At 46.4% G+C, this 18211-nt stretch overlaps 1 protein-coding gene across 5 annotated transcripts in view; it reads right to left on the reverse strand.

Annotated features, from left to right (window-relative positions):
* The window catches only part of PACS1 (phosphofurin acidic cluster sorting protein 1), a 2791059-nt gene that overhangs the window by 1675568 nt on the left and 1097280 nt on the right, over positions 1 to 18211 (reverse strand). For all 5 annotated transcript variants that reach the window (XM_069644890.1, XM_069644889.1, XM_069644887.1 and 2 more), the window contains one exon: positions 17168 to 17248. In XM_069644890.1, the coding sequence (XP_069500991.1) occupies positions 17168 to 17248 (81 nt within the window). The remainder of the gene's footprint in view (positions 1 to 17167; positions 17249 to 18211) is intronic.

An 18211-nucleotide genomic window follows, 5' to 3' on the forward strand; every position in this document is an offset into this window, starting at 1 on the left:
GTTGTCCACCGACAGTTGGAGGAGGTCCGGGAAACAGGTTTGTCTGGGCCAGTACGGTGCCACCAGGATTATCTTGCAATGGTCATCTGCAGATTATCTGGATTGTCTTCGGGATCAGCGTGAATAGAGGGACCGCATATGCAAAGATGCCGCTCCATGGGAACGAGAATGCGTCCCCCTGAGAGCTGGGGTGTAGTAACCTGAACGTGAATTCTTTGCACTGATTGTTGCATTTTGTGGCGAAGAGGTCCAGAGGAGGCTGGCCCCACGCTAAAAAGAGCCTGGTTATTTGGTTGTCGTCAGGGCGCCATTCGTGGGACTGTGTAGAGTCCCTGCTGAGGGTGTCTGCTTGTTGGTTGTGTATCCCCGGAAGCTGGAATACTTGCAAAGCGATGTTAGAAATGGACCAGTGCCAAATGGTTTGAGCTTCTTGAGACAGGGTGTTTGACCTTTTTCCCATTGTGGTGGTATTGTCAGTGAGGATTCGCACTACTGAATTCTTGATCAGTGGAAGGAAATACTTCAGGGCCCAGTGGACCGCTCACAGCTCCAGGACATTTATGTGCAGGGTTGATTCTTTGGGAGTCCACAGGCCTTTGATCTGGTGTTTGCCTAGGTGAGCTCCCAAACCTGCCAGGGAAGCATCAGTCACGATAGTGAGTTGGTTAGTCGGTTCTACTAGCGGCATACCTTTCGAGATGATGTTGTGGACCGCCCACCATTTCAGTGACTTTGAGAGTGCAGGGTTAGGTTGTCTCCCCAGGAACCTTGTGTCTGGCACCATCTGGTAGCTGGAAATCGCTGTACCGGTCGCATGTGTAGCCTGCAATTGGGTATTAGTGGAATACAGGATGACATGGTCCCTAGTAGAGCCATGTATTTGTGCACTGTGATTTGTTTGTTTGGAATGAAAGAGCATGTCAGGGTTAATTTTTGCACTCTGTCAGCTTAGTGTCTGACAACGCCCTATCCCGTGAGAAACTGTGTGCTCAGGAGCATCAAACATTTTGCTGGCACTAAGCAAGATTTGGCGTAATTGATTGCAAATCCCAATTGTTGGTGAAGAGTTTGTTTGTCTCAGCGAAGCCACAGTTTCTTGATGTGTTGGGCCTCGGACCGACCAGTCATTTAAGTATGGGTAGACGTAGTGGCCCTGTTTTCTGAGGAAAGCTGCCACTGGTGCTAGGCATTTGGTGAAAGTCCTGGGGGCTGATTTGAGGCCGAATGGAAGGACTCCTAACTGGTAATGACTTTCGCCGACTTTGAATCTGAGATACTGTCGGTGTCTCGGATGTATTGGGATGTGAAAGTCTTAGTTACTTACCTGTAACTCTATTTCTCCAGCATTGGTATCTTTCATAGATTCACATGCTTGAATATTCCCCGTCATCAGACTGGGAATCCTCAGTGATTTAAATAATATTATATTTTTTAAATATATCCATTATTTCCATAAAAATATGAGTGCAAATAGCCCACCATGGTCTATGAGCCATCCACTTGTGCAGTCCCTCCACCTCACTTTGGTCCTTTCTGGCCCCAACCAATGAGATGGCAGGGCTTAAGCTCTGCCCCAGTCAGCCATCTTCAGATTTTGAACTGTAGAGAATACAGTATGATGGATGCTGAGCGTAGGAGCAGCCTCTAGGGGAGGCGGGTGGGCGCTTGTGAATCTATGAAAGATACCAATGCTGGAGAAATACAGTTACAACGTAAGGAACGAAGACTTCTCCAGCATTGGATCTTTCATAGATTCAGATGCTTAATAGAATACCAAGCAGTTAAAACTTGCCCAAATCATATATACATAGATATACAGCAACACCAAGGTTACATATCCAGGGAAAAGCGGGAGCTGATCCTGCCTTATGCAAAGAGATTGCGGAGCACTGCCTGGCCAACTGCAGATTCTTTGTTGGTATCTTCTGTCAGGCAGTAGTGCTTGCCGAATGTGTGCAGAGTGCTCCAGGTAGCGGGTCTGCAAATGTCCTTCAAAGTTACCCCTGCGTGAAAAGCCACTGAAGCTGCTCTCCCTCTGGTGGAGTTGGCCAAAGGAGGTCTGATGAGGGGATCGCCTGTGGATTGTTGACAGTGGGTGAGACATTGTGAGACCCAATGTGCTAAACTTTGTTTTGAAATATGTGAACTTAGTGCGTCCAGAGAAAGCAATGAACAATCTGTTGGAGGAGCGAAACTCCTTAGTTCTTTGTAGATAAAACTTTAGGACTCTTGCCACATCCAAAGAGTGTAGAGATCTTTCTGCATCAGATGTGTGATTCTGGAAGAAAGTAGGGAAGCCAATGCGCTCTGTGAGAGTCATTACCGACAAAAATTTGGAAGGAATTTTGGATGTGTTCTCAGAATGATTCGGTCTTTGTGGAACAAAATGAAAAGAGGTTCTGATGATAAAGCTTGTAACTCACTGATCCTCCTGGCAGACGTGATGGCTATCAAGAAAGCTGTTTTCCACGATAAGAACGTCAAGTCGCATCTATGAATAGGTTACATTAAAGCCGTCAGTACTGTGTTTAGGTTCCAGGATGGCACTGATGTAGGCGTAGGAGGGAAAGTACGCATAAGCCCTTTTAGGAAGATCCTAACAGCTGGTAGAGTGAGTAATGACTGTTTATTTGGGTTCTTTGTATATGCCGCTATGGCCGATAGATGAACCTTGATAGAGTATATAAATAATCCTGCTTGTAGGGTAGTACTTGCTCGACCGATGATGTGAGAGGGTTCACCAAAGATGTTTCGCACCACTTGGAGAAACAAGTCCATTTTCTGGTATAGGAAATCCGAGTTGAAGGAGCTCTAGATGCCTTGATAACATCTCAGCAATCTGCAGGTAAATCTAGATTCCTTCCTTTTCGCTGCTCAGGAACCAGGCCTTGAGAGATAGGCTTGCTGGATCGTGGTGGAGGACCTTGTGGTTCTGCTGTGTCAAAAGCTCCTGATGAGCTTTGAGGTGAATCAGGGACCAATGGGAGAGGTGTTGTAGAGTTGAGTGCCAGATCTTCCGGGCCCAGTCCGGAGCTATCAGGATCATCGAATAATTCTGTTCTTTCAGTCTGCATAGCACTCCCGATATGAGAGGGATGGGGGAAAGGCATAAAGGAATTTCCCTGTCCAATTCACGAGAACGTATCTCCTAATGACCGATGTTCTGGGTACCTGGAGGCGACTTCGAGGCATTTCTTGTTGGCTTTGGTGGCGAACAGGTCGATCTGTGGATGACCCCATTTGGAAAATATTCGTTGGACTTTCTTGTCTAGTTCCCACTCGTGAGACGTGGTGAACTCTCTGCTTAGTTTGTCCGCTAGGATGTTGTCCACTTCGGGGAGATGTTCTGCTTTGATTCGTACTCTGTGGTGCAGTGCCTATGCCCATACGAGTAGAGCTTCTTGTGAGAGGATTACTGACTTGGTACCTCCTTGTTTGTTTGTGTAATACATGGAGGTCGTATTGTCTGTCTGGATGGTAACCACCTGGCCGGCTCATACCGGAAGGAAGGCTTTCAGCGCCCACCGTATTGCCCAGAGTTCTAAGACATTGATGTGCAGTTGACATTCTGGAGCGAACCAAGTCCCTTGGTTTGAAGGTCCTCTAGATGGGCCCCCCAGCCGGACAGAGATGCATCTGTCCTGAGGAGAAGGGTAGATGTTGGTGCCTGAAAGGGCATTCCCTGTGACAGGTTTTGAGGTGAGTTCCACCATCAAATTGCTTTCAGTAATGTCTGCGGTAGTTGGACTGTATCCTCCCACAAGCCGAGTGCCTGTTTCCATTGGTGGTCCAGGGCCTCCTGGACTGGTCTCATGTGAAGCCTGCAATTTGGTATGAGGAATATACATGAGGGCATCATACCCAGGAGAGATTTGTAAGAGCGTACTGTGGTTGCAGTTCTTTTTAGGAACCATGAGGTCAAATGGAGAATAGCTGTTATTCTGTCTGCCGAGGGGCTTACCCTGGGGATGCAGGTGTCTAGGTCCGCACCCAGGAAGAGAACTGTTTTGCTGGGCACTGGACAGGATTTCATTTCGTTGATGGAGAAACCTAACCCTTTTAAGAGTTTTATTGTTCTCGAAACTGTCAAGCGTGCCAGTTTATATGAGCTTGCCCTTATCAACCAGTCGTCCAAATATGGAAAGACTTCTGTTCCTGTCCTTCTGAGTTTTGCCGCTACCGGTGAAAGGCATTTGGTAAAAACTCTTGGAGCTGACTTTAGGCCAAACGGGAGAACACGGAATTGGAAGTGTAACTCCCCTTTGCGAACCTGAGGAACTGTCTGTGGGCAGGATGAATGGGGATGTGTAGGTAGGCGTCTTCCAAATCTAGAGTGGCCAGGAAGTTGTGTTGGTTTAGCCAAGGTAAGACACTTTGCAGGGTTATCATCTTGAATTTGATGTGCTTGATTAACTTGTTGAGCGCTCTTAGATCCAGAATAGGTCTCCACTGACTGTTTTTCTTCTTGATCGGGAAGAAACTGGAGTAAAAACCTCTTCCCTTCTGTTGGTCTTGGACTGGTTCCATGGCTGCTTTTAGGAGCAGTTTTTGAATCTCAGACAAGACATGTCTTAAAAGATGTGCCTTGCGAGGTGTCGGAGCAAGGGATGGAGGTTGATTTAGAAATTCGATAGTGTGACCCTTTCGGATCACCTGCAACACCCACTTGTCCAATGTTATTGACTGCCAACGATGGAGAAATCGGCTTACTCTTCCCCCCACCGGGGTGTGACGTTTAGGGGAAAGGCATGATTTGTCAATTTTGCTTGCCCTGGGTAGACCCATGCCTTCCCCTCTGGGAGTACCTGTTGGAGGTTTGGTGGTATCTGTTGCACTGGTAAATGTTTCCCTGCGTTTTCTGGCCATAGGAGGGACGATTGAAACCTCTGAACCTGGAGGATGAGCCTTGAAAGGCACAAAAAGATCTGCAGTCTTTGTCCTTATCTATAAGAGAACGGATGGCTCGAGCTGTGTCTGTGTCCGTCTTAATTCCTTTGAGGTGGTCATCGATCTTTTTGCAAAATAAGTCTTGCCCATCAAAGGGCATGTCCAATATTGGAGCTTGGACCTCCGGTCTGAAATTTGTAGCCTTCATCCAGGCCTGTCTCCCGAGTACCGTTCCGTGAGCCATTTGTCTGAAACCTGATTCAGCCACATCCACTGCTGCATCAATCATATGATCTGAGGTAGCTTCCCCGTCTGCTATGATTGATCCGGCTTCTTTCTGGAGATCCGCTGGTAAATGTCTGGTTAGTTTAGACATACGCAACCATAGTTCACGGTCAAAACGTGCTGTCAGGAGGTGCTGATAAGGGTGATGCAGGATTGGCCAACTTTTTTCTCGCTGCCACCGTGATGACAGAATCTGGCTTGGTGTGTCCCATTAGACAAAGTGGCACTGTGTCAGGAGATTTGTATTTCTTTTCTGGTCTTGAAACCAGTGTAGCCAATATCTTTAACCCCGATCTTATCAAGAAAAGGAATGCTCGTGACAGTCCTACGTTTATCCCTGTGCTCATAAAGCACTGACTTTTTCTCTTTCAGATGTGACTTGAAGCTTGAACAAGTCTGCAGCTTTGCCAATAATGGTATGGAAAGATACCAAATCGTCTGGTGGTGAAGAATCTCCTGGAGAGTCTTTTTTATGGGGGTTTTTCAACTCTGTAATCATCCCATTCAGTCTGAGTGTCCGATTCATGAGTAATCTCCCCTTCCTCGGGGTCAGAAAATTCTCGGAAAGGATCCTCTTACCAGTCTGAGACCGATGCGGTTGAAGGCACAACAGTAGGATCTCGAACAGGTGACCTTGGCCTAGGTGATAATCTAGGAGATGGGACCCTTGTCGGTGAAGCACTGAGGGTTCTTCTCCTGGATCTGCGAGGAGGCTCAGGTGAATGTGTCCTTTTACGTGTCCTGCTCCTGGAAGGAGACTGTCTAGGTGTGCTATGCCGAGGTGAAATGCTCTGAGAAGGCTTTAACTCTTTTGGTATGGATGACTTATTCTTTTCCGCTTGATGTCTGTTGAATTCTTCGATGATTCTTTGCATCGATTCTATGATGACTGGATCGTAAGGATCGACAGGTTCCTCCACAATATGTTGCCAGGGAGGACTATGTTCCTTGGGGGTGAGGCAAGGTTGCCCGCCAACAAATTCTGTGTCTGAAAACTCCTTCTGAAGAATGATGTCTGGGAGTTCTGTCATCTCTCCCAAAGAAGACATTTGTGCTCCTATCGGTTCATCTGATAAAGGGAGCACTGTTTTTTCATTGGATGGTGTGACAGTGGCATCTGCTATGTCCGTTTTGGGTTTTGGTTTCTCTGTGGGAGTTGACTTTGTCATCGACGGAGTCTTCGTGGATGATGACTTTGCCGACGGGTGAGTGTGTTTATCCGTTGATGGATCTTTGTGGACGAGTGATGGGATTCCTTCGTCAACGAATGTTTCGTGGAGGCTGATTTCGACGACAAGGATTTGGTCATATACGACGAGGTTTGAAGTGTTGTCGTCGTGGACGCTATGGGTTTTCGTCAATGGACATCTATTACCATGACCGCTCGAAGACAGCTTATCCGTTGACGAATGCCCTCCCCTCGGGATATTTTAAAACGCTGCCTTACCTTTCGAGATGGTTTTTTCTTCAGCATGTCGTTTTTTGTGATGCCCAGATTTCAAAGGGGGTATAACCACCTTCTTTTTTACTTTTGTGAGAGGTGAGACATTCTTTTCCACTGAAGAGGCCCTTCCTCTTAGAAGTCTGCCTCTAAGATGGTTTAACAATGCGCAGGAGCTGTCTTAGCAGATTCTTCATCAGAAGATAGACCTTTGGCTTCTAAATGGAGAAGTCTGTGTCCATCCTGCAGGGTCTTGTTGGAAAAAGTCCTGCAAATGTCACATTTATTTATATCATGAGGATATAAACAGATGCATTGATCATGAGGATCATTCACGTAGACAAGTTTCTTCATGCATCACGTGCAGTCCTTGAATAGGGAACGCTTCTTGGCAGTTGGAAGTTCAGCCATGTTCTGAAGAGGATTTCCCAGATGATTTTTTGATGAAATAAAGTGTTTTCTGAGCCCAAAAACAGAGCAGAAAGCTCTTGAACAGGAGATCTGAAAAAGATATAATTTGTGTAAAACAAATATACCGAACAGGAAAAAATATACGAAAAGCTCAGAAAGCTGGATGATTCCCTTTGACTGCGGTGGCAAATCTGAAGATGGCTGACTGGGGCAGAGCTTAAGCCCTGCCACCTCATTTGTTGGGGCCATAAAGGACCAATGTGAGGTGGAGGGACTGCACAAGTGGATGGCTCATAGACCATGGTGGGCTATTTGCACTCATATTTCTATTGAAATAATGGATATATTTAAAATGTTTTAATATTATTTAAATCACCAAGGATTCCCAGTCTGACGACGGGGAATATTCAAGCATGTGAATCTATGAAAGATCCAATGCTGGAGAAATGTGCGTCTTTCAGGTCTAAAGCGGCTGGATGTTCATGAGGTTGTACAGGCCTTTATGATGTCTTGTAGTGAGACCATTTTGAACTTTTGTTTCTAGAAGTTTGTTTAATTTTCTTAAGTTCAGGATTGGACACCAGTTCTCGTCTGGCTTCTTTACTACAAAGTATCTTGAGTATACCCTTTCACCTCGATAAAGGAGGAACTCTTTCTACTATCCGTTTCTTTAAACATTTGACGCACTTCTTGCTGGTGAATTCGAAGGTGCGGATGTGACACCATTATGTTAGGCAGAAACCTGTGCAGTTCCCTCTGGGACCACTGCAAAAGATTTAAGACTACAGGTGTTTGGCAGTAAACCCACTTGGTAGCAGTCTGTACCACACAGATTCACTTGGTAGCTGTGGCTGAGCAGTCAGACTTCCCTCAAGAAGAGTTAGGCAGTATACAGAGTATTCACAATAGGTCAAGCGAACACAATAGAACAAGTAAACACTGACCAGGGATTGGTGTAAATGATATATAATTATTTATTTAAAACCACATCTAGAAAAACACACAGGCACTAATAGTAAGCAATTCAAAAACATGGTCACTAAAAGATATACACTCCCATAAAAGAATATTAGACAAGTCTTAAGTAAAGCCCCACTTGTTTTCAGATAGCGGTGATAGCGGTGAGCGCTTAACGTAGATGGCACTCTAATAGTTTGTTTTTTAAAAGGGAGAGAAAAGCAGAGAACAAGTTGAAACAGATCCCAACACTTTTACAAGAACATAACAAGAGAGGAAGGCAAAGTAAAACCGTGAAGTTAGAGTTCAATAGGCCGATAGGCCGAATCCACTTTCAGGGGATCAAACGAAATGTGTCCAAGGTCACACGGTTGCAGTGCACAAAAGTCTTGTAATGGTTCAAAAAGGAGTTGGACCAAAGAAAGGGACCAGTAAGAGGGTCAAGGCGGCCAGCCCAGTCCAGAAGGTTAAGGAGTTATTATTACCTTGTAGCAATCTTTAGAAAGGGAGGCCTGGCGGAAACAGTACCTTAAAGTGGTCGGAAGACTCCAGCGGGGGCAGTTGTTCCTGGCAGCGGATGCAAGTCGGTGCTTCGTCCGGGGGAAGAGAGGATCTCGTCGTGGAGGAAGACAGGAGTCTGTTGCACTGCTAGGGAAGAAACCAGCCGCGGAGTTTCTCAGGTACAAGGAGCGGTCCGTTGATTCGCGGTTCAGTGGTGAGTGGCTATCCGGCGGCCGGGGTGCTTGGCACGGGCAGTTCTACCACAAACCGGTCTGAGATGCGAAGAAGGAAGGTAAAACTGGTTGTGCCCACCAGTCAGGGGAAGAAGCCTCTCCAGCCGGGAGATCTTCTCTGTCGTCGGGAAGTGGTGAGTCAGTTCCGCAGGGCTCCACCGGTGGTGTCGTCGTGGTCAGTCAGCTCAGCTTCTCCCTCGTCGGATTCTCAGGTCCTGTGGCGACTTCTGAAGTTCCAGTCCCCAAAGCCCTGCTTTTATGCAGCATACCCCCATTCACTCAGCCTAGCCGTCAATCAAACATGCTAAGTGGTGAGCCGGCCGGCTCACCACTTGGGCCAATCACACAAGAGTGCGACTTGAGTTACCAAGGTAACTCAGTCCAGGGTGCCTAAACCCCCTCCCACGCCCCCTGTGGTACCCAGACAAGAGTGGCACCACTTTTGGAGGCTTCTGTGGAGAAGCCCGCCAAAAAGTGGAACAAAGGGCTCGACTTGGGTTGGAGTCACAGAAGAGAACACAAACGCCATTTTAGAATCGAGTCCTGGCAAAAAATACCAACCGGCGAATTAATATTAAATAAATAACCCGGCGGTATGTTCGAGGCTATGAGAATTAAATAATTAAAGTTGGTAGCCTCGAACAATGGGAAAATCCCATAGAAAAATATTCGCGGTCGAATATAAAAAGTAGTTTCCACTGCCACCAGCCAAAACTCGATCAGGGGGGATGGAGACGTGCCCCCTCGACTAAGACCCCAGGGCAATCGAATTGCCCCGACCAGTACGTCCACAATATGATGGTTTGTACTGGTTTCTGTTAATAATTTGGGACTAGTAAAGCCAATGGTGACTTTACATGCCCTGGGAGACAGTAGTCAGTCCCAGGGTATGGAGTCTATGGTGGGGGGTCACTATGACACCCCTTTGTTACTGCACGGAGGGTGCTGTGTAACACACATAATAAAAACATATGAGACCCTATGGAGTAAAGGACCCCATAGCCCATAAAACACATTAACAGTCAAAGGAACAGCATATATCATGTCCAAGAGTGGGAGAAAAAAAGTCTCACTCTTGGCAGGAGGAAAAAAACAAACTCCAGAAATCCAGCAAAGCTGCTGGGGGACTCACTAGGTTAGGAAATTCAGCCTAAAGAGAGAATTCTCCCTAACACATTACAGGAGGTAAGGGTTCCTGTGTGCATTTGAACTCCAATAGATGGCCGTGTTTGATGGCCTCTAGAACCCACCTGTCCTTTGTAATTGCTTGCCATCTGTCGAAATGAAATGCCACATTTCCTCTGACTGGTGTGCCTTTGAGGCAGTCATTGCTGGGCTTTGTTCTGCCTACCTCGTTGCAAAGTGGTCGATCTGCGTTTGCGTTGTACTTGGTGGCAATCCCTGTTTCTTTGGGAGGACTGGTAGTTCCTTCTATATCCCTGGGAGTAGTAGCCAGTTCTTCTGTTGTTCTTGTTGTCACTTGCGGACGACAACCTGGTTTGACCCGAGGCTCCTTGAAAGGGATGAAAAGACCTTCTGGCCTGTAAGGCAGTTCATGATGTAGCAGTATCTGAGTCCGCCTTCATTGCCTTAAGGGGCTCATCGATTTTCTCACCAAAAACATTTTCTCCCTGAAATGGCATGTCAACAACCTTATGTTGCACCTACAATGTCCAAAGTTGGGAAAGAGTTGGGACAGACGAGACAACAATGGGAGGCAGACTTGAAAGAACCAATGTCAGACGCGGCTTGGAATAGAGCTACGGCATCCCACAAAATGTGTCTAGGAAGGCAAGGCTCCAACAGATCCAATTATATATAACCCATAGAGCATACTCGACCCCGTATAGAACAGCAACATTTTGTCAAGCAGCGACACACGCCTGTCCGAAGTGCAGGGAGTGTGAGGCAGACATGGTACTTATGTTCTAGGTTTGCACAGAGATTGGTAGATTCTGGGAAGAGGTTGCCCAAACACTAAATAAGGCAGATATCACCTTAGAAATTGGATCCCCCTTGCTTGTCTACTAGGGGGTTTCACAAGGCCCAAGAGAGCTACAAGTGAATAAACGAAAGGATCTGGCATACATATTGGAGACAACGCAGAATAGCGATGCAATGGAAAGCACAGACAAGGCCTGTGGGGCAGGTATGGTGGAAGGACCTGCTGAAATGGTCGAATGCGGCAACGGTGGTGTGGCAAGAAGCAGCAGGCAGGAACTCGCCTCAAGAAGAAGGGGTGGAAGCCTGGAGACAATTGATTGCAGAACTAGCCACGACTACATTAGAGGAGGGTGAATCGGAACACAATCTCGCAAAGGAGGAAGCAAACAATACAGTGATTGTTAAAGAGTAACATAGAGATTGTATAATTGTGTGGTGTACAGTAGGCCGGGATTGGGTGGGGAGGGGGTATGGAGGGGAAAGGGAGATTAAACAGATGAGAATTGTAACATATGTAATGCATAATGCAATGTCTAAGTTATTGTGTTGGAAAATAAAATAATTGTTAAAAAAAAAAAAAAAAAAACTTATGTTGCACCTCGTGTCTAAAGTCGGTGCAGCGTGGCCATCCTAGTCTTCTCAGGACGACCCCATTACCAATTTGCTTGAATGCCGTCTCTGCGATATCGACTGCAATGTTGATACTGTGGTTGGAGGACTCCTCACCTTCATGTACAAGTGCCATGGCCTCTTTTTGCTGTTGTTCTGGCAAATTCTCCAATATGGGAGCCAACCAGTGCCACATTTGGCGGTCATCGCGGGCCACTATCGCCAGGGCGTTGGCCGCTTTAACTGTTGTTGCCCCAATGGTTAGCACTTTTTTCCGAAAGCATTTATTTTTGTGCCCTCATTTTCCGGTGGTGTGGCACATTTGTGTTGTGTATGTGCTTTGCGACTTGCTGACACTACCGACTCTGGAGAGGGTTGAGAGATTAGACATTTTGGTGTTGTAGCCGGTGCCTTGAATTGCTTGTCTAGTCTTCCTTTTACTGCAGATTCAGAGAAAGGATGTTTTAGGGTTTGCAACCCCTCTTGCCAAACATGATCTAGGATGGGTTTTGCAAATACAGCGTTTCTGCGATTACCCATGTGATCAAAAAGAAAACAGTCTTTCTTTTCCTCTGCAGGAGGTAGCCCAAATTCTAGGCATGCCTTTGATAGCGGCGTGGAAAACACCAATGTCGTCTGGTGGAGAGGGTTGTGCAGGATTACCCTGTGTTTCCTGGTCCGGATCATCTGTATCCCACGTATCATCTTGGTGAGCAGAGTTGGAAGAGGCGGTAGAGCTTGTGTCCCTTTGACCTGTGTCCTGATCTGTATCCACTAGCTCCCCTTTTTCTTGCTCGCCTATTCATGGGCTATCTCTTCTTGGAGGTGGAGGCCTGGGTAGAGATTGCGACATGTGCCGAATGTGACCGTTTGACGTGGTCCCTGGACGAATGAACTTGATTTCTTCCTTGTACTTCTTGCTGACCTGGTGTTATTGGGTCTTCCTTTCTTGATGGATCCCCCAAGGCTGAGGAGGTGGAAACCTAGCATTGAGTTGCCCTAGTAGACTTGCAGAGTTAAAAGTACTTGTAGGGAAAGTAGAGATTCTGGATTTATAAGAGGGTATGTTGGTGTCATACCTCCTGTTCCCGACGGTGCAGAGGGAAAGCCAAGGGGTACCCTCTGTAGTCTTAGTGGTGTTTCCTACCCTCTTGATTGGAGCGGACTGGAAGATCTGTCCTGTACATGAGGTTGGATCCTGCATTCTTTGGAATCGGAATCTGTGACCCCTGGGCACTCCTCTCTTGGAGGTTCAAAGTCCGATGTTATCTCATGTTGTAGGATTTCATCAGGCATTATTTTGGTGTAGTTTATGGGTGACAAACCTAGAGGGAGTTGCCTGGGCTCCGTGGGTTCCTCAGTTGGAGCTCTCAGTGCTCCTTTACTACAGGGTAGCATATTTTCCTGTTGTAGCTATAGGATAGGTTGTTCAGTATGAACCGTTGTTTGAGCCGTGGTAGAAGTCGTTGATGGGGGTGTCTGAACTACAGCTTCACTCCCTGGAGATTTTTGGTTTTTCGTCGTCTACGTGGGATGTCCCGATGCCGTCGAAGTATGTACTGTCGATGATTTCATCATCAGAGGATGTCTCGTGGACGACTCTTGTCCAGAGAAGTGCAAGACTCTGACAAGTGGTGTTTCTTCTTTGTCGACATCATCTTCATTGACGATGGTGGAGTCTTCATGGACGATTTGGTCTTATGCTTCTCCTTCGTTGGAGAGGATGTTCTTGACGAATGTGAGGTCTACCTCGTTGACGGACGTGAGACCTTATCTGTCTGTTTTGATGATGATGATTTTGTCTACAGGATTTTTCGACGACTGTCTAGATGTGGACCCGGAGCCTTCGCTGCTAACCAGTTTCTTTTTAGAAGGAGACTGGGATTGTGAGGCAGTCTTATCCTGGCTTGGTGACGATTTTGGCTGACCTGTTTTTAGTTTTTTCGTAGGTCGTTCTTCTGACCTGCACCTGTGGCTTGATGGTGAATGCCTGTCAGAGGGGGGGGGTAGCTTTTCCACTCCTTAAGGAGCCCGCCTCCGACACCGGGTATGCCCCTTCATTAAGCCAACAAATCAGTTGACGCTTCCTGTCTTTCAGAGTTTTCTGACAGAAACCTTGACAGATCTCACATTCTTCAGAGGAATGGTTAGGGTATAGGCAGTATAAGCAGTCTACATGCCTGTCAAACTGCAACGTTTTTAAGGCTGCACGTCCCACAGGGTCTGAATAAGGATTTTTTAGGTAGAACGGTCTCCATGGTCGTAAATGACACCGTAGAAGAGTTGATAGTTGCTCCGGTTTGAACGTAGAGTGACAAAATATAGTTTTGTTGTGTAAAGATAATTTCTTCTTGAAGAGAAGCTCGAGGAATCCCACCAGCTAGAAAGACGGTTGAAATCTGAGGGGAAGCTGCTGAGGCGGAGCTATACACTCGACGTCCTATTGGTGGGGACCAAAAGCACCCACGACTACTTTGATGGGACACTCAAGGTGTCAACGTTTTGCCATTGGAAAAGTACTAAATCAAAATAACCGAGGATTGCCAGCCTGACGACGGGGAATATTTACAGCATGTGAATCCATGAACGATCCAATGCTGGAGAAGTATGTAATTGCGTGCACTGAATTTATGGGGGGCAGAGGGGGAGAGTAGCATGAGTTTTCGTAGCTCACCTGCCACTATTGCATTGTTGGATACTCCCCTGGTTCATGCCCTATGTTGATCCCCGTCACCCACCATACAGTTTCCTAAAACATTCCCTAAAGGGAAGCAAAAACTGTCCTTTTCCAACACATCAGCCACCTTGTCTTTCTCAACATGCTCATCAACAAACATATGTCCAGTGCATTAACAGCCCGTTGCAAGAGGCCCATATAGGAAGCAAACTCCACACTTGGACCCATAGGTACATGAGATCTCAGGTGAGGTGTCTGGTCCTCTTATATCCCGAGGATGCCAGAGCACCTCAACAACATAAGCACCCTGTTTGTGATCTCCAAAGCTTTCCATGGGTCTGAAACTGTGCTCCACCCAGTTACCAATATATCTTATTATTCACTTCTGCTCAGCAAGGGGGTCAAACTTTTGGTGCCAATCCAAGCACAGGGTCCTAACCTGCAAACCAACTAGCCTGCTCATGGAGCTGGTGGAGGGCTCCTCATCATACAGGTCTACAAAAGCCTTCTCATCTGTCACGGCATCAGGAGCATACAAAAGCACCTGCCGCTGCAGATCCCTTTGTCACAGTCCATCTGCATCTGTGCAACTCAGCACGTGGGCCGATGCATTTTAGTAATCATGAAGTATAATTCATGGTATAAGTATTCCATATCTCAGTGACTACTGCCTACAGTTCTGTGATGGCCATCACCACTGACCTGACTCACGGTACCTTGTTAGAAGCGTCTGCCTTCTGCGTGCCTGTGTTTTGAGGATATCCAGGAACTCAAAGAGTCCTCTTTCTGTGCTTTTCATCGGAAATAGCAGGACGACCACGGCTGGAGTCGGTACACCACAAGTGGCCATATTGTACCAGCTTCAGCTCCGAACAGCCTGTGTGAACTTCCGGTGGCATGCTGATCTCCAGTGACAAAGAGCTTGTACTCCCTGGAGAACCAGGCCTTTGAAATTAGGCCCAGAAAGGCCATGCAGATTTTACTTTTGAGAACAGTCCCCAAACACCACATTTAACAGTAGTGGGTATCTGTGATGGAGAAGGTCCTGGAGCATTTGCTGCAGGCCTGGAAGCCGGATAGTATGTTACTCATTTGGGAAAAAGCCTTTAGAACAAGCTAACTAAAGGAAAAAAAAGGGAAAAAAACAAGCAATCAGATTCAAACATACGTTCAGGTTTAAGTGCTAGACTCCAAGTTTATTTCAAAGTCCTACTATGTGTGGCGTCAGAAAAGGAACTCGTTCCAAGGCCTGAAGAAGTGTAGATTACTTCAAAAAAGGATTCCGAGGCACTCCCAAATATGAGCATGCTGTGAAAAGCAAACACTTTGACAGATACTTCTCCTAATTGGATAACATTGAGTAAAACTCACAAGCTAAGGGATATAGCATCCAGCCACTTATTTCCTACAGATCCTCTTCACAGTGGTATAGCGCACTGCTCAATAAGTGCAATCCAGATCAGGTTGATGGTGTTTGGTTTACTTCTCGCTAGCCAGAGGTTACAGCGCCTAGGTGAATATATGTATGGTGTCCTTCTCACACTGTCAGGGATACGTCTCCAATCCCTCTTTCTTGTAAATAAGGGAAATTGGCATCTTTCTAGCCTATGGCTTATAGTGCCATTCCCACATGCTTCAAAGGAGACAGAACTACTTCGCCAGGGCAGGGACTATAGCATTGGAAAGGATTTTTAAGTGTCACAACTCCTGAAAGTCTCCCTTTAGGTGGCTCCACACAGATTTTCTCCTCACCCTTTGCCACTCTAAGACAATGCCTAGATCTCTGCGCAGTCTCACAAGTCCACGGGCAGCCTCAGCACACAAGGTCTTCTCTGTGGCTTCTCCTTGGCACCCCCCCCCCCCAACTGTTCTCTCCTGCAGGGGTTTTCTAGACCTCTCAGGTCTTGCGCCACATTTCCACTTCGCAGGCAATATCCACCATCACTACCCGGTTTCTCTGGCCTTTTATAGCAGCCCCAGAAACTTTCTTTTTTTTTCTCACTTGTGTTTGGTTGTGTATAGTGCCGGCTAATTCAAGATCTCCATACTGATTCAATGGCATGGCTATCTCCAATAGTATTTCAGACTGCAAGTCTTGAGTATCTAGGTGATAAAAGGGAAGATAGACATTTTTGGGTCAAGCAGAAGTTCCACCCCTCCACCATTCTCACTCATACCCTGGGCGAGTTCTGAACCCAACACCCAGAGCTTGATCTTATTTCAAAGATTGCCTTGTCTGCTTCCCTGCTTACGTCAGCCTTTGGGTCACTGCTGCTGCTGCCTTAGTAAGTCTGTATGCTTGCGACCTGCTGATTTGCAGTGAAAGCGGTCTTATTTTCCCATTTTCCACTTGTGGAGATCCATTCGCAACTACGCCGTTTTGCATGATCCTCTCTTCAGATGTATATCTCCTTTTGTTGGAAGTGAGGCAATTCTGGAATCCTCAAGCCACAGATTACTCCAGGGGTTCCAATCATGCCATTAGCACCAAAGACAATTGTGCTAGGATGGGATTTTGTACTTCCCTTGATTGCGTTATAAGCACTACCAGGGAGTTAATTGGTTGAACAAGAAAGGCCTAATGTTTTCCTCATAATCAGATGCCACATAACACATGCTGTGGTGTGGCAAAGAAGGAGGGGGAGTGCTGGAGCTCCTTCACTGTACTGCCTTCTAGGTTGCTCACCACTCTGGCAAGGTTTCTCTTGTATGCCAGCTTTCCTGTGCTGCAGCGAACACAATAGGCACATGATAGTTAGAAGGCTTACTGTTGAAATATGCATCTATAAAACAATTTTTATAAATATATACTGAAGAAATAAGAATGTATTTGTATATAGTGATTAATATTTCCTCATTCAAGTGTACTCAATTTATTGACCCCAGAAGTATGAAAAAAGGAGTCCAGCCTAGTTGCATTTATACCAGTCACCTAACAAGCTGAAAGCAGATGCCAAACAGTAGATGTTTAAATGGGCAACTCTATAGTGTAAAGGACACACCAAGCATGCAGCTGACCAACAGTACAGCAGGAGAGCAGGCCATAAAACCAGCTATGGCACTGTGCGGCTATGTCATGATGTAGCAGAAACCCATGATTTGGTCTTACAAATAAGCTATTACTTTACAGTCACTAGAACGGCTACGTAGGCAGTTAGACCCCCCCTACACCACAATCCGCACTAGTATAAAAATTAGCGATTAAGGAAAAAGTATAAATACCAGTGTCTCAACTTCACTTAAGCCATCTTCTAGGTTTTTACTTCGCAAGGTTTTTATTTTGTCCACCATGGGTGTCTCCATCTGGAATAAACAGAAGGAACAAAATGTTAACTTGCGACACAGCAGAATCTTGCTCATCTGGTACGTTTAGCATTCAAATAACAGAACATCCTCTGCGACTGGGGGCAGTAGGCAGGACATAACACATGCTGTACCAAAGACAGTCATACTTTGACAGTGCAATGGGGCACAGAAATGTTCAGTGCTGGCATTAACTGAGGCTCTTGTACATAGTCTCCGAGGGATGATGTGAGTGAATGACATGTCTGCATGGTGCCGCAGAGTGGAATATTGAGAGTATGCTGTGTCTGAATGTTCTCCGACAATCAGTTGGTGCCTGGGAGCTGGATGTAGTAGTGTGCCTGGTGAGTCTATGTCAATGTGCTTATCCTCATACCTGAGAGAGCAGTAACTGAAAAAGCACAATAAAGCAACTTGAAACAAGCATGTGTGGCACCAGTCTTAATTTGTACAACAATACCTCCACAATTAGAAGATGAGCTTGTATAGAACTTACAACTTGGAGAAGAGCTCAAGAAAATCTCACGGTCACCAACAACAAGCCAAAAGCACCATCCAGATCCTGCCAGTCAGCTCTGGCCCACAGCACAAAGAAGGTGCCGACCCCAATAATCGATTTGTCCAGCTCTACATGCAGAGAGAATCAAGAGACCATACGCCCCACTCTACAAACCAACAAACCTCCTACATGCGTGGGGCTGTAGGTTATATGCCCCGCTATACCAAGGGATAACCCTTCAAGATGTGAGGGACAGGGGAGCATCAAGCCTGTGTTATAAGATCCAAAGCTGAGGTTTGTGTGATCACCCTGCTGTATAACTCCATGTTATTCCTGGCTTCTGCAGTGTGGAAAAACTGTGCCTGGTGTTATGGCACTTACTCGGTTGATAAAGCGACAAAGTTAAAGAGATTCTGCCAATCTTGCCACAGGGACCTGAAGGTATGTGGTGTTAAGCCCATGCT

This window comes from Ambystoma mexicanum, chromosome 2p, assembly GCF_040938575.1.
Source record: "Ambystoma mexicanum isolate Mex_15411 chromosome 2p, UKY_AmexF1_1, whole genome shotgun sequence".
Classification (NCBI taxonomy): domain Eukaryota; kingdom Metazoa; phylum Chordata; class Amphibia; order Caudata; family Ambystomatidae; genus Ambystoma; species Ambystoma mexicanum.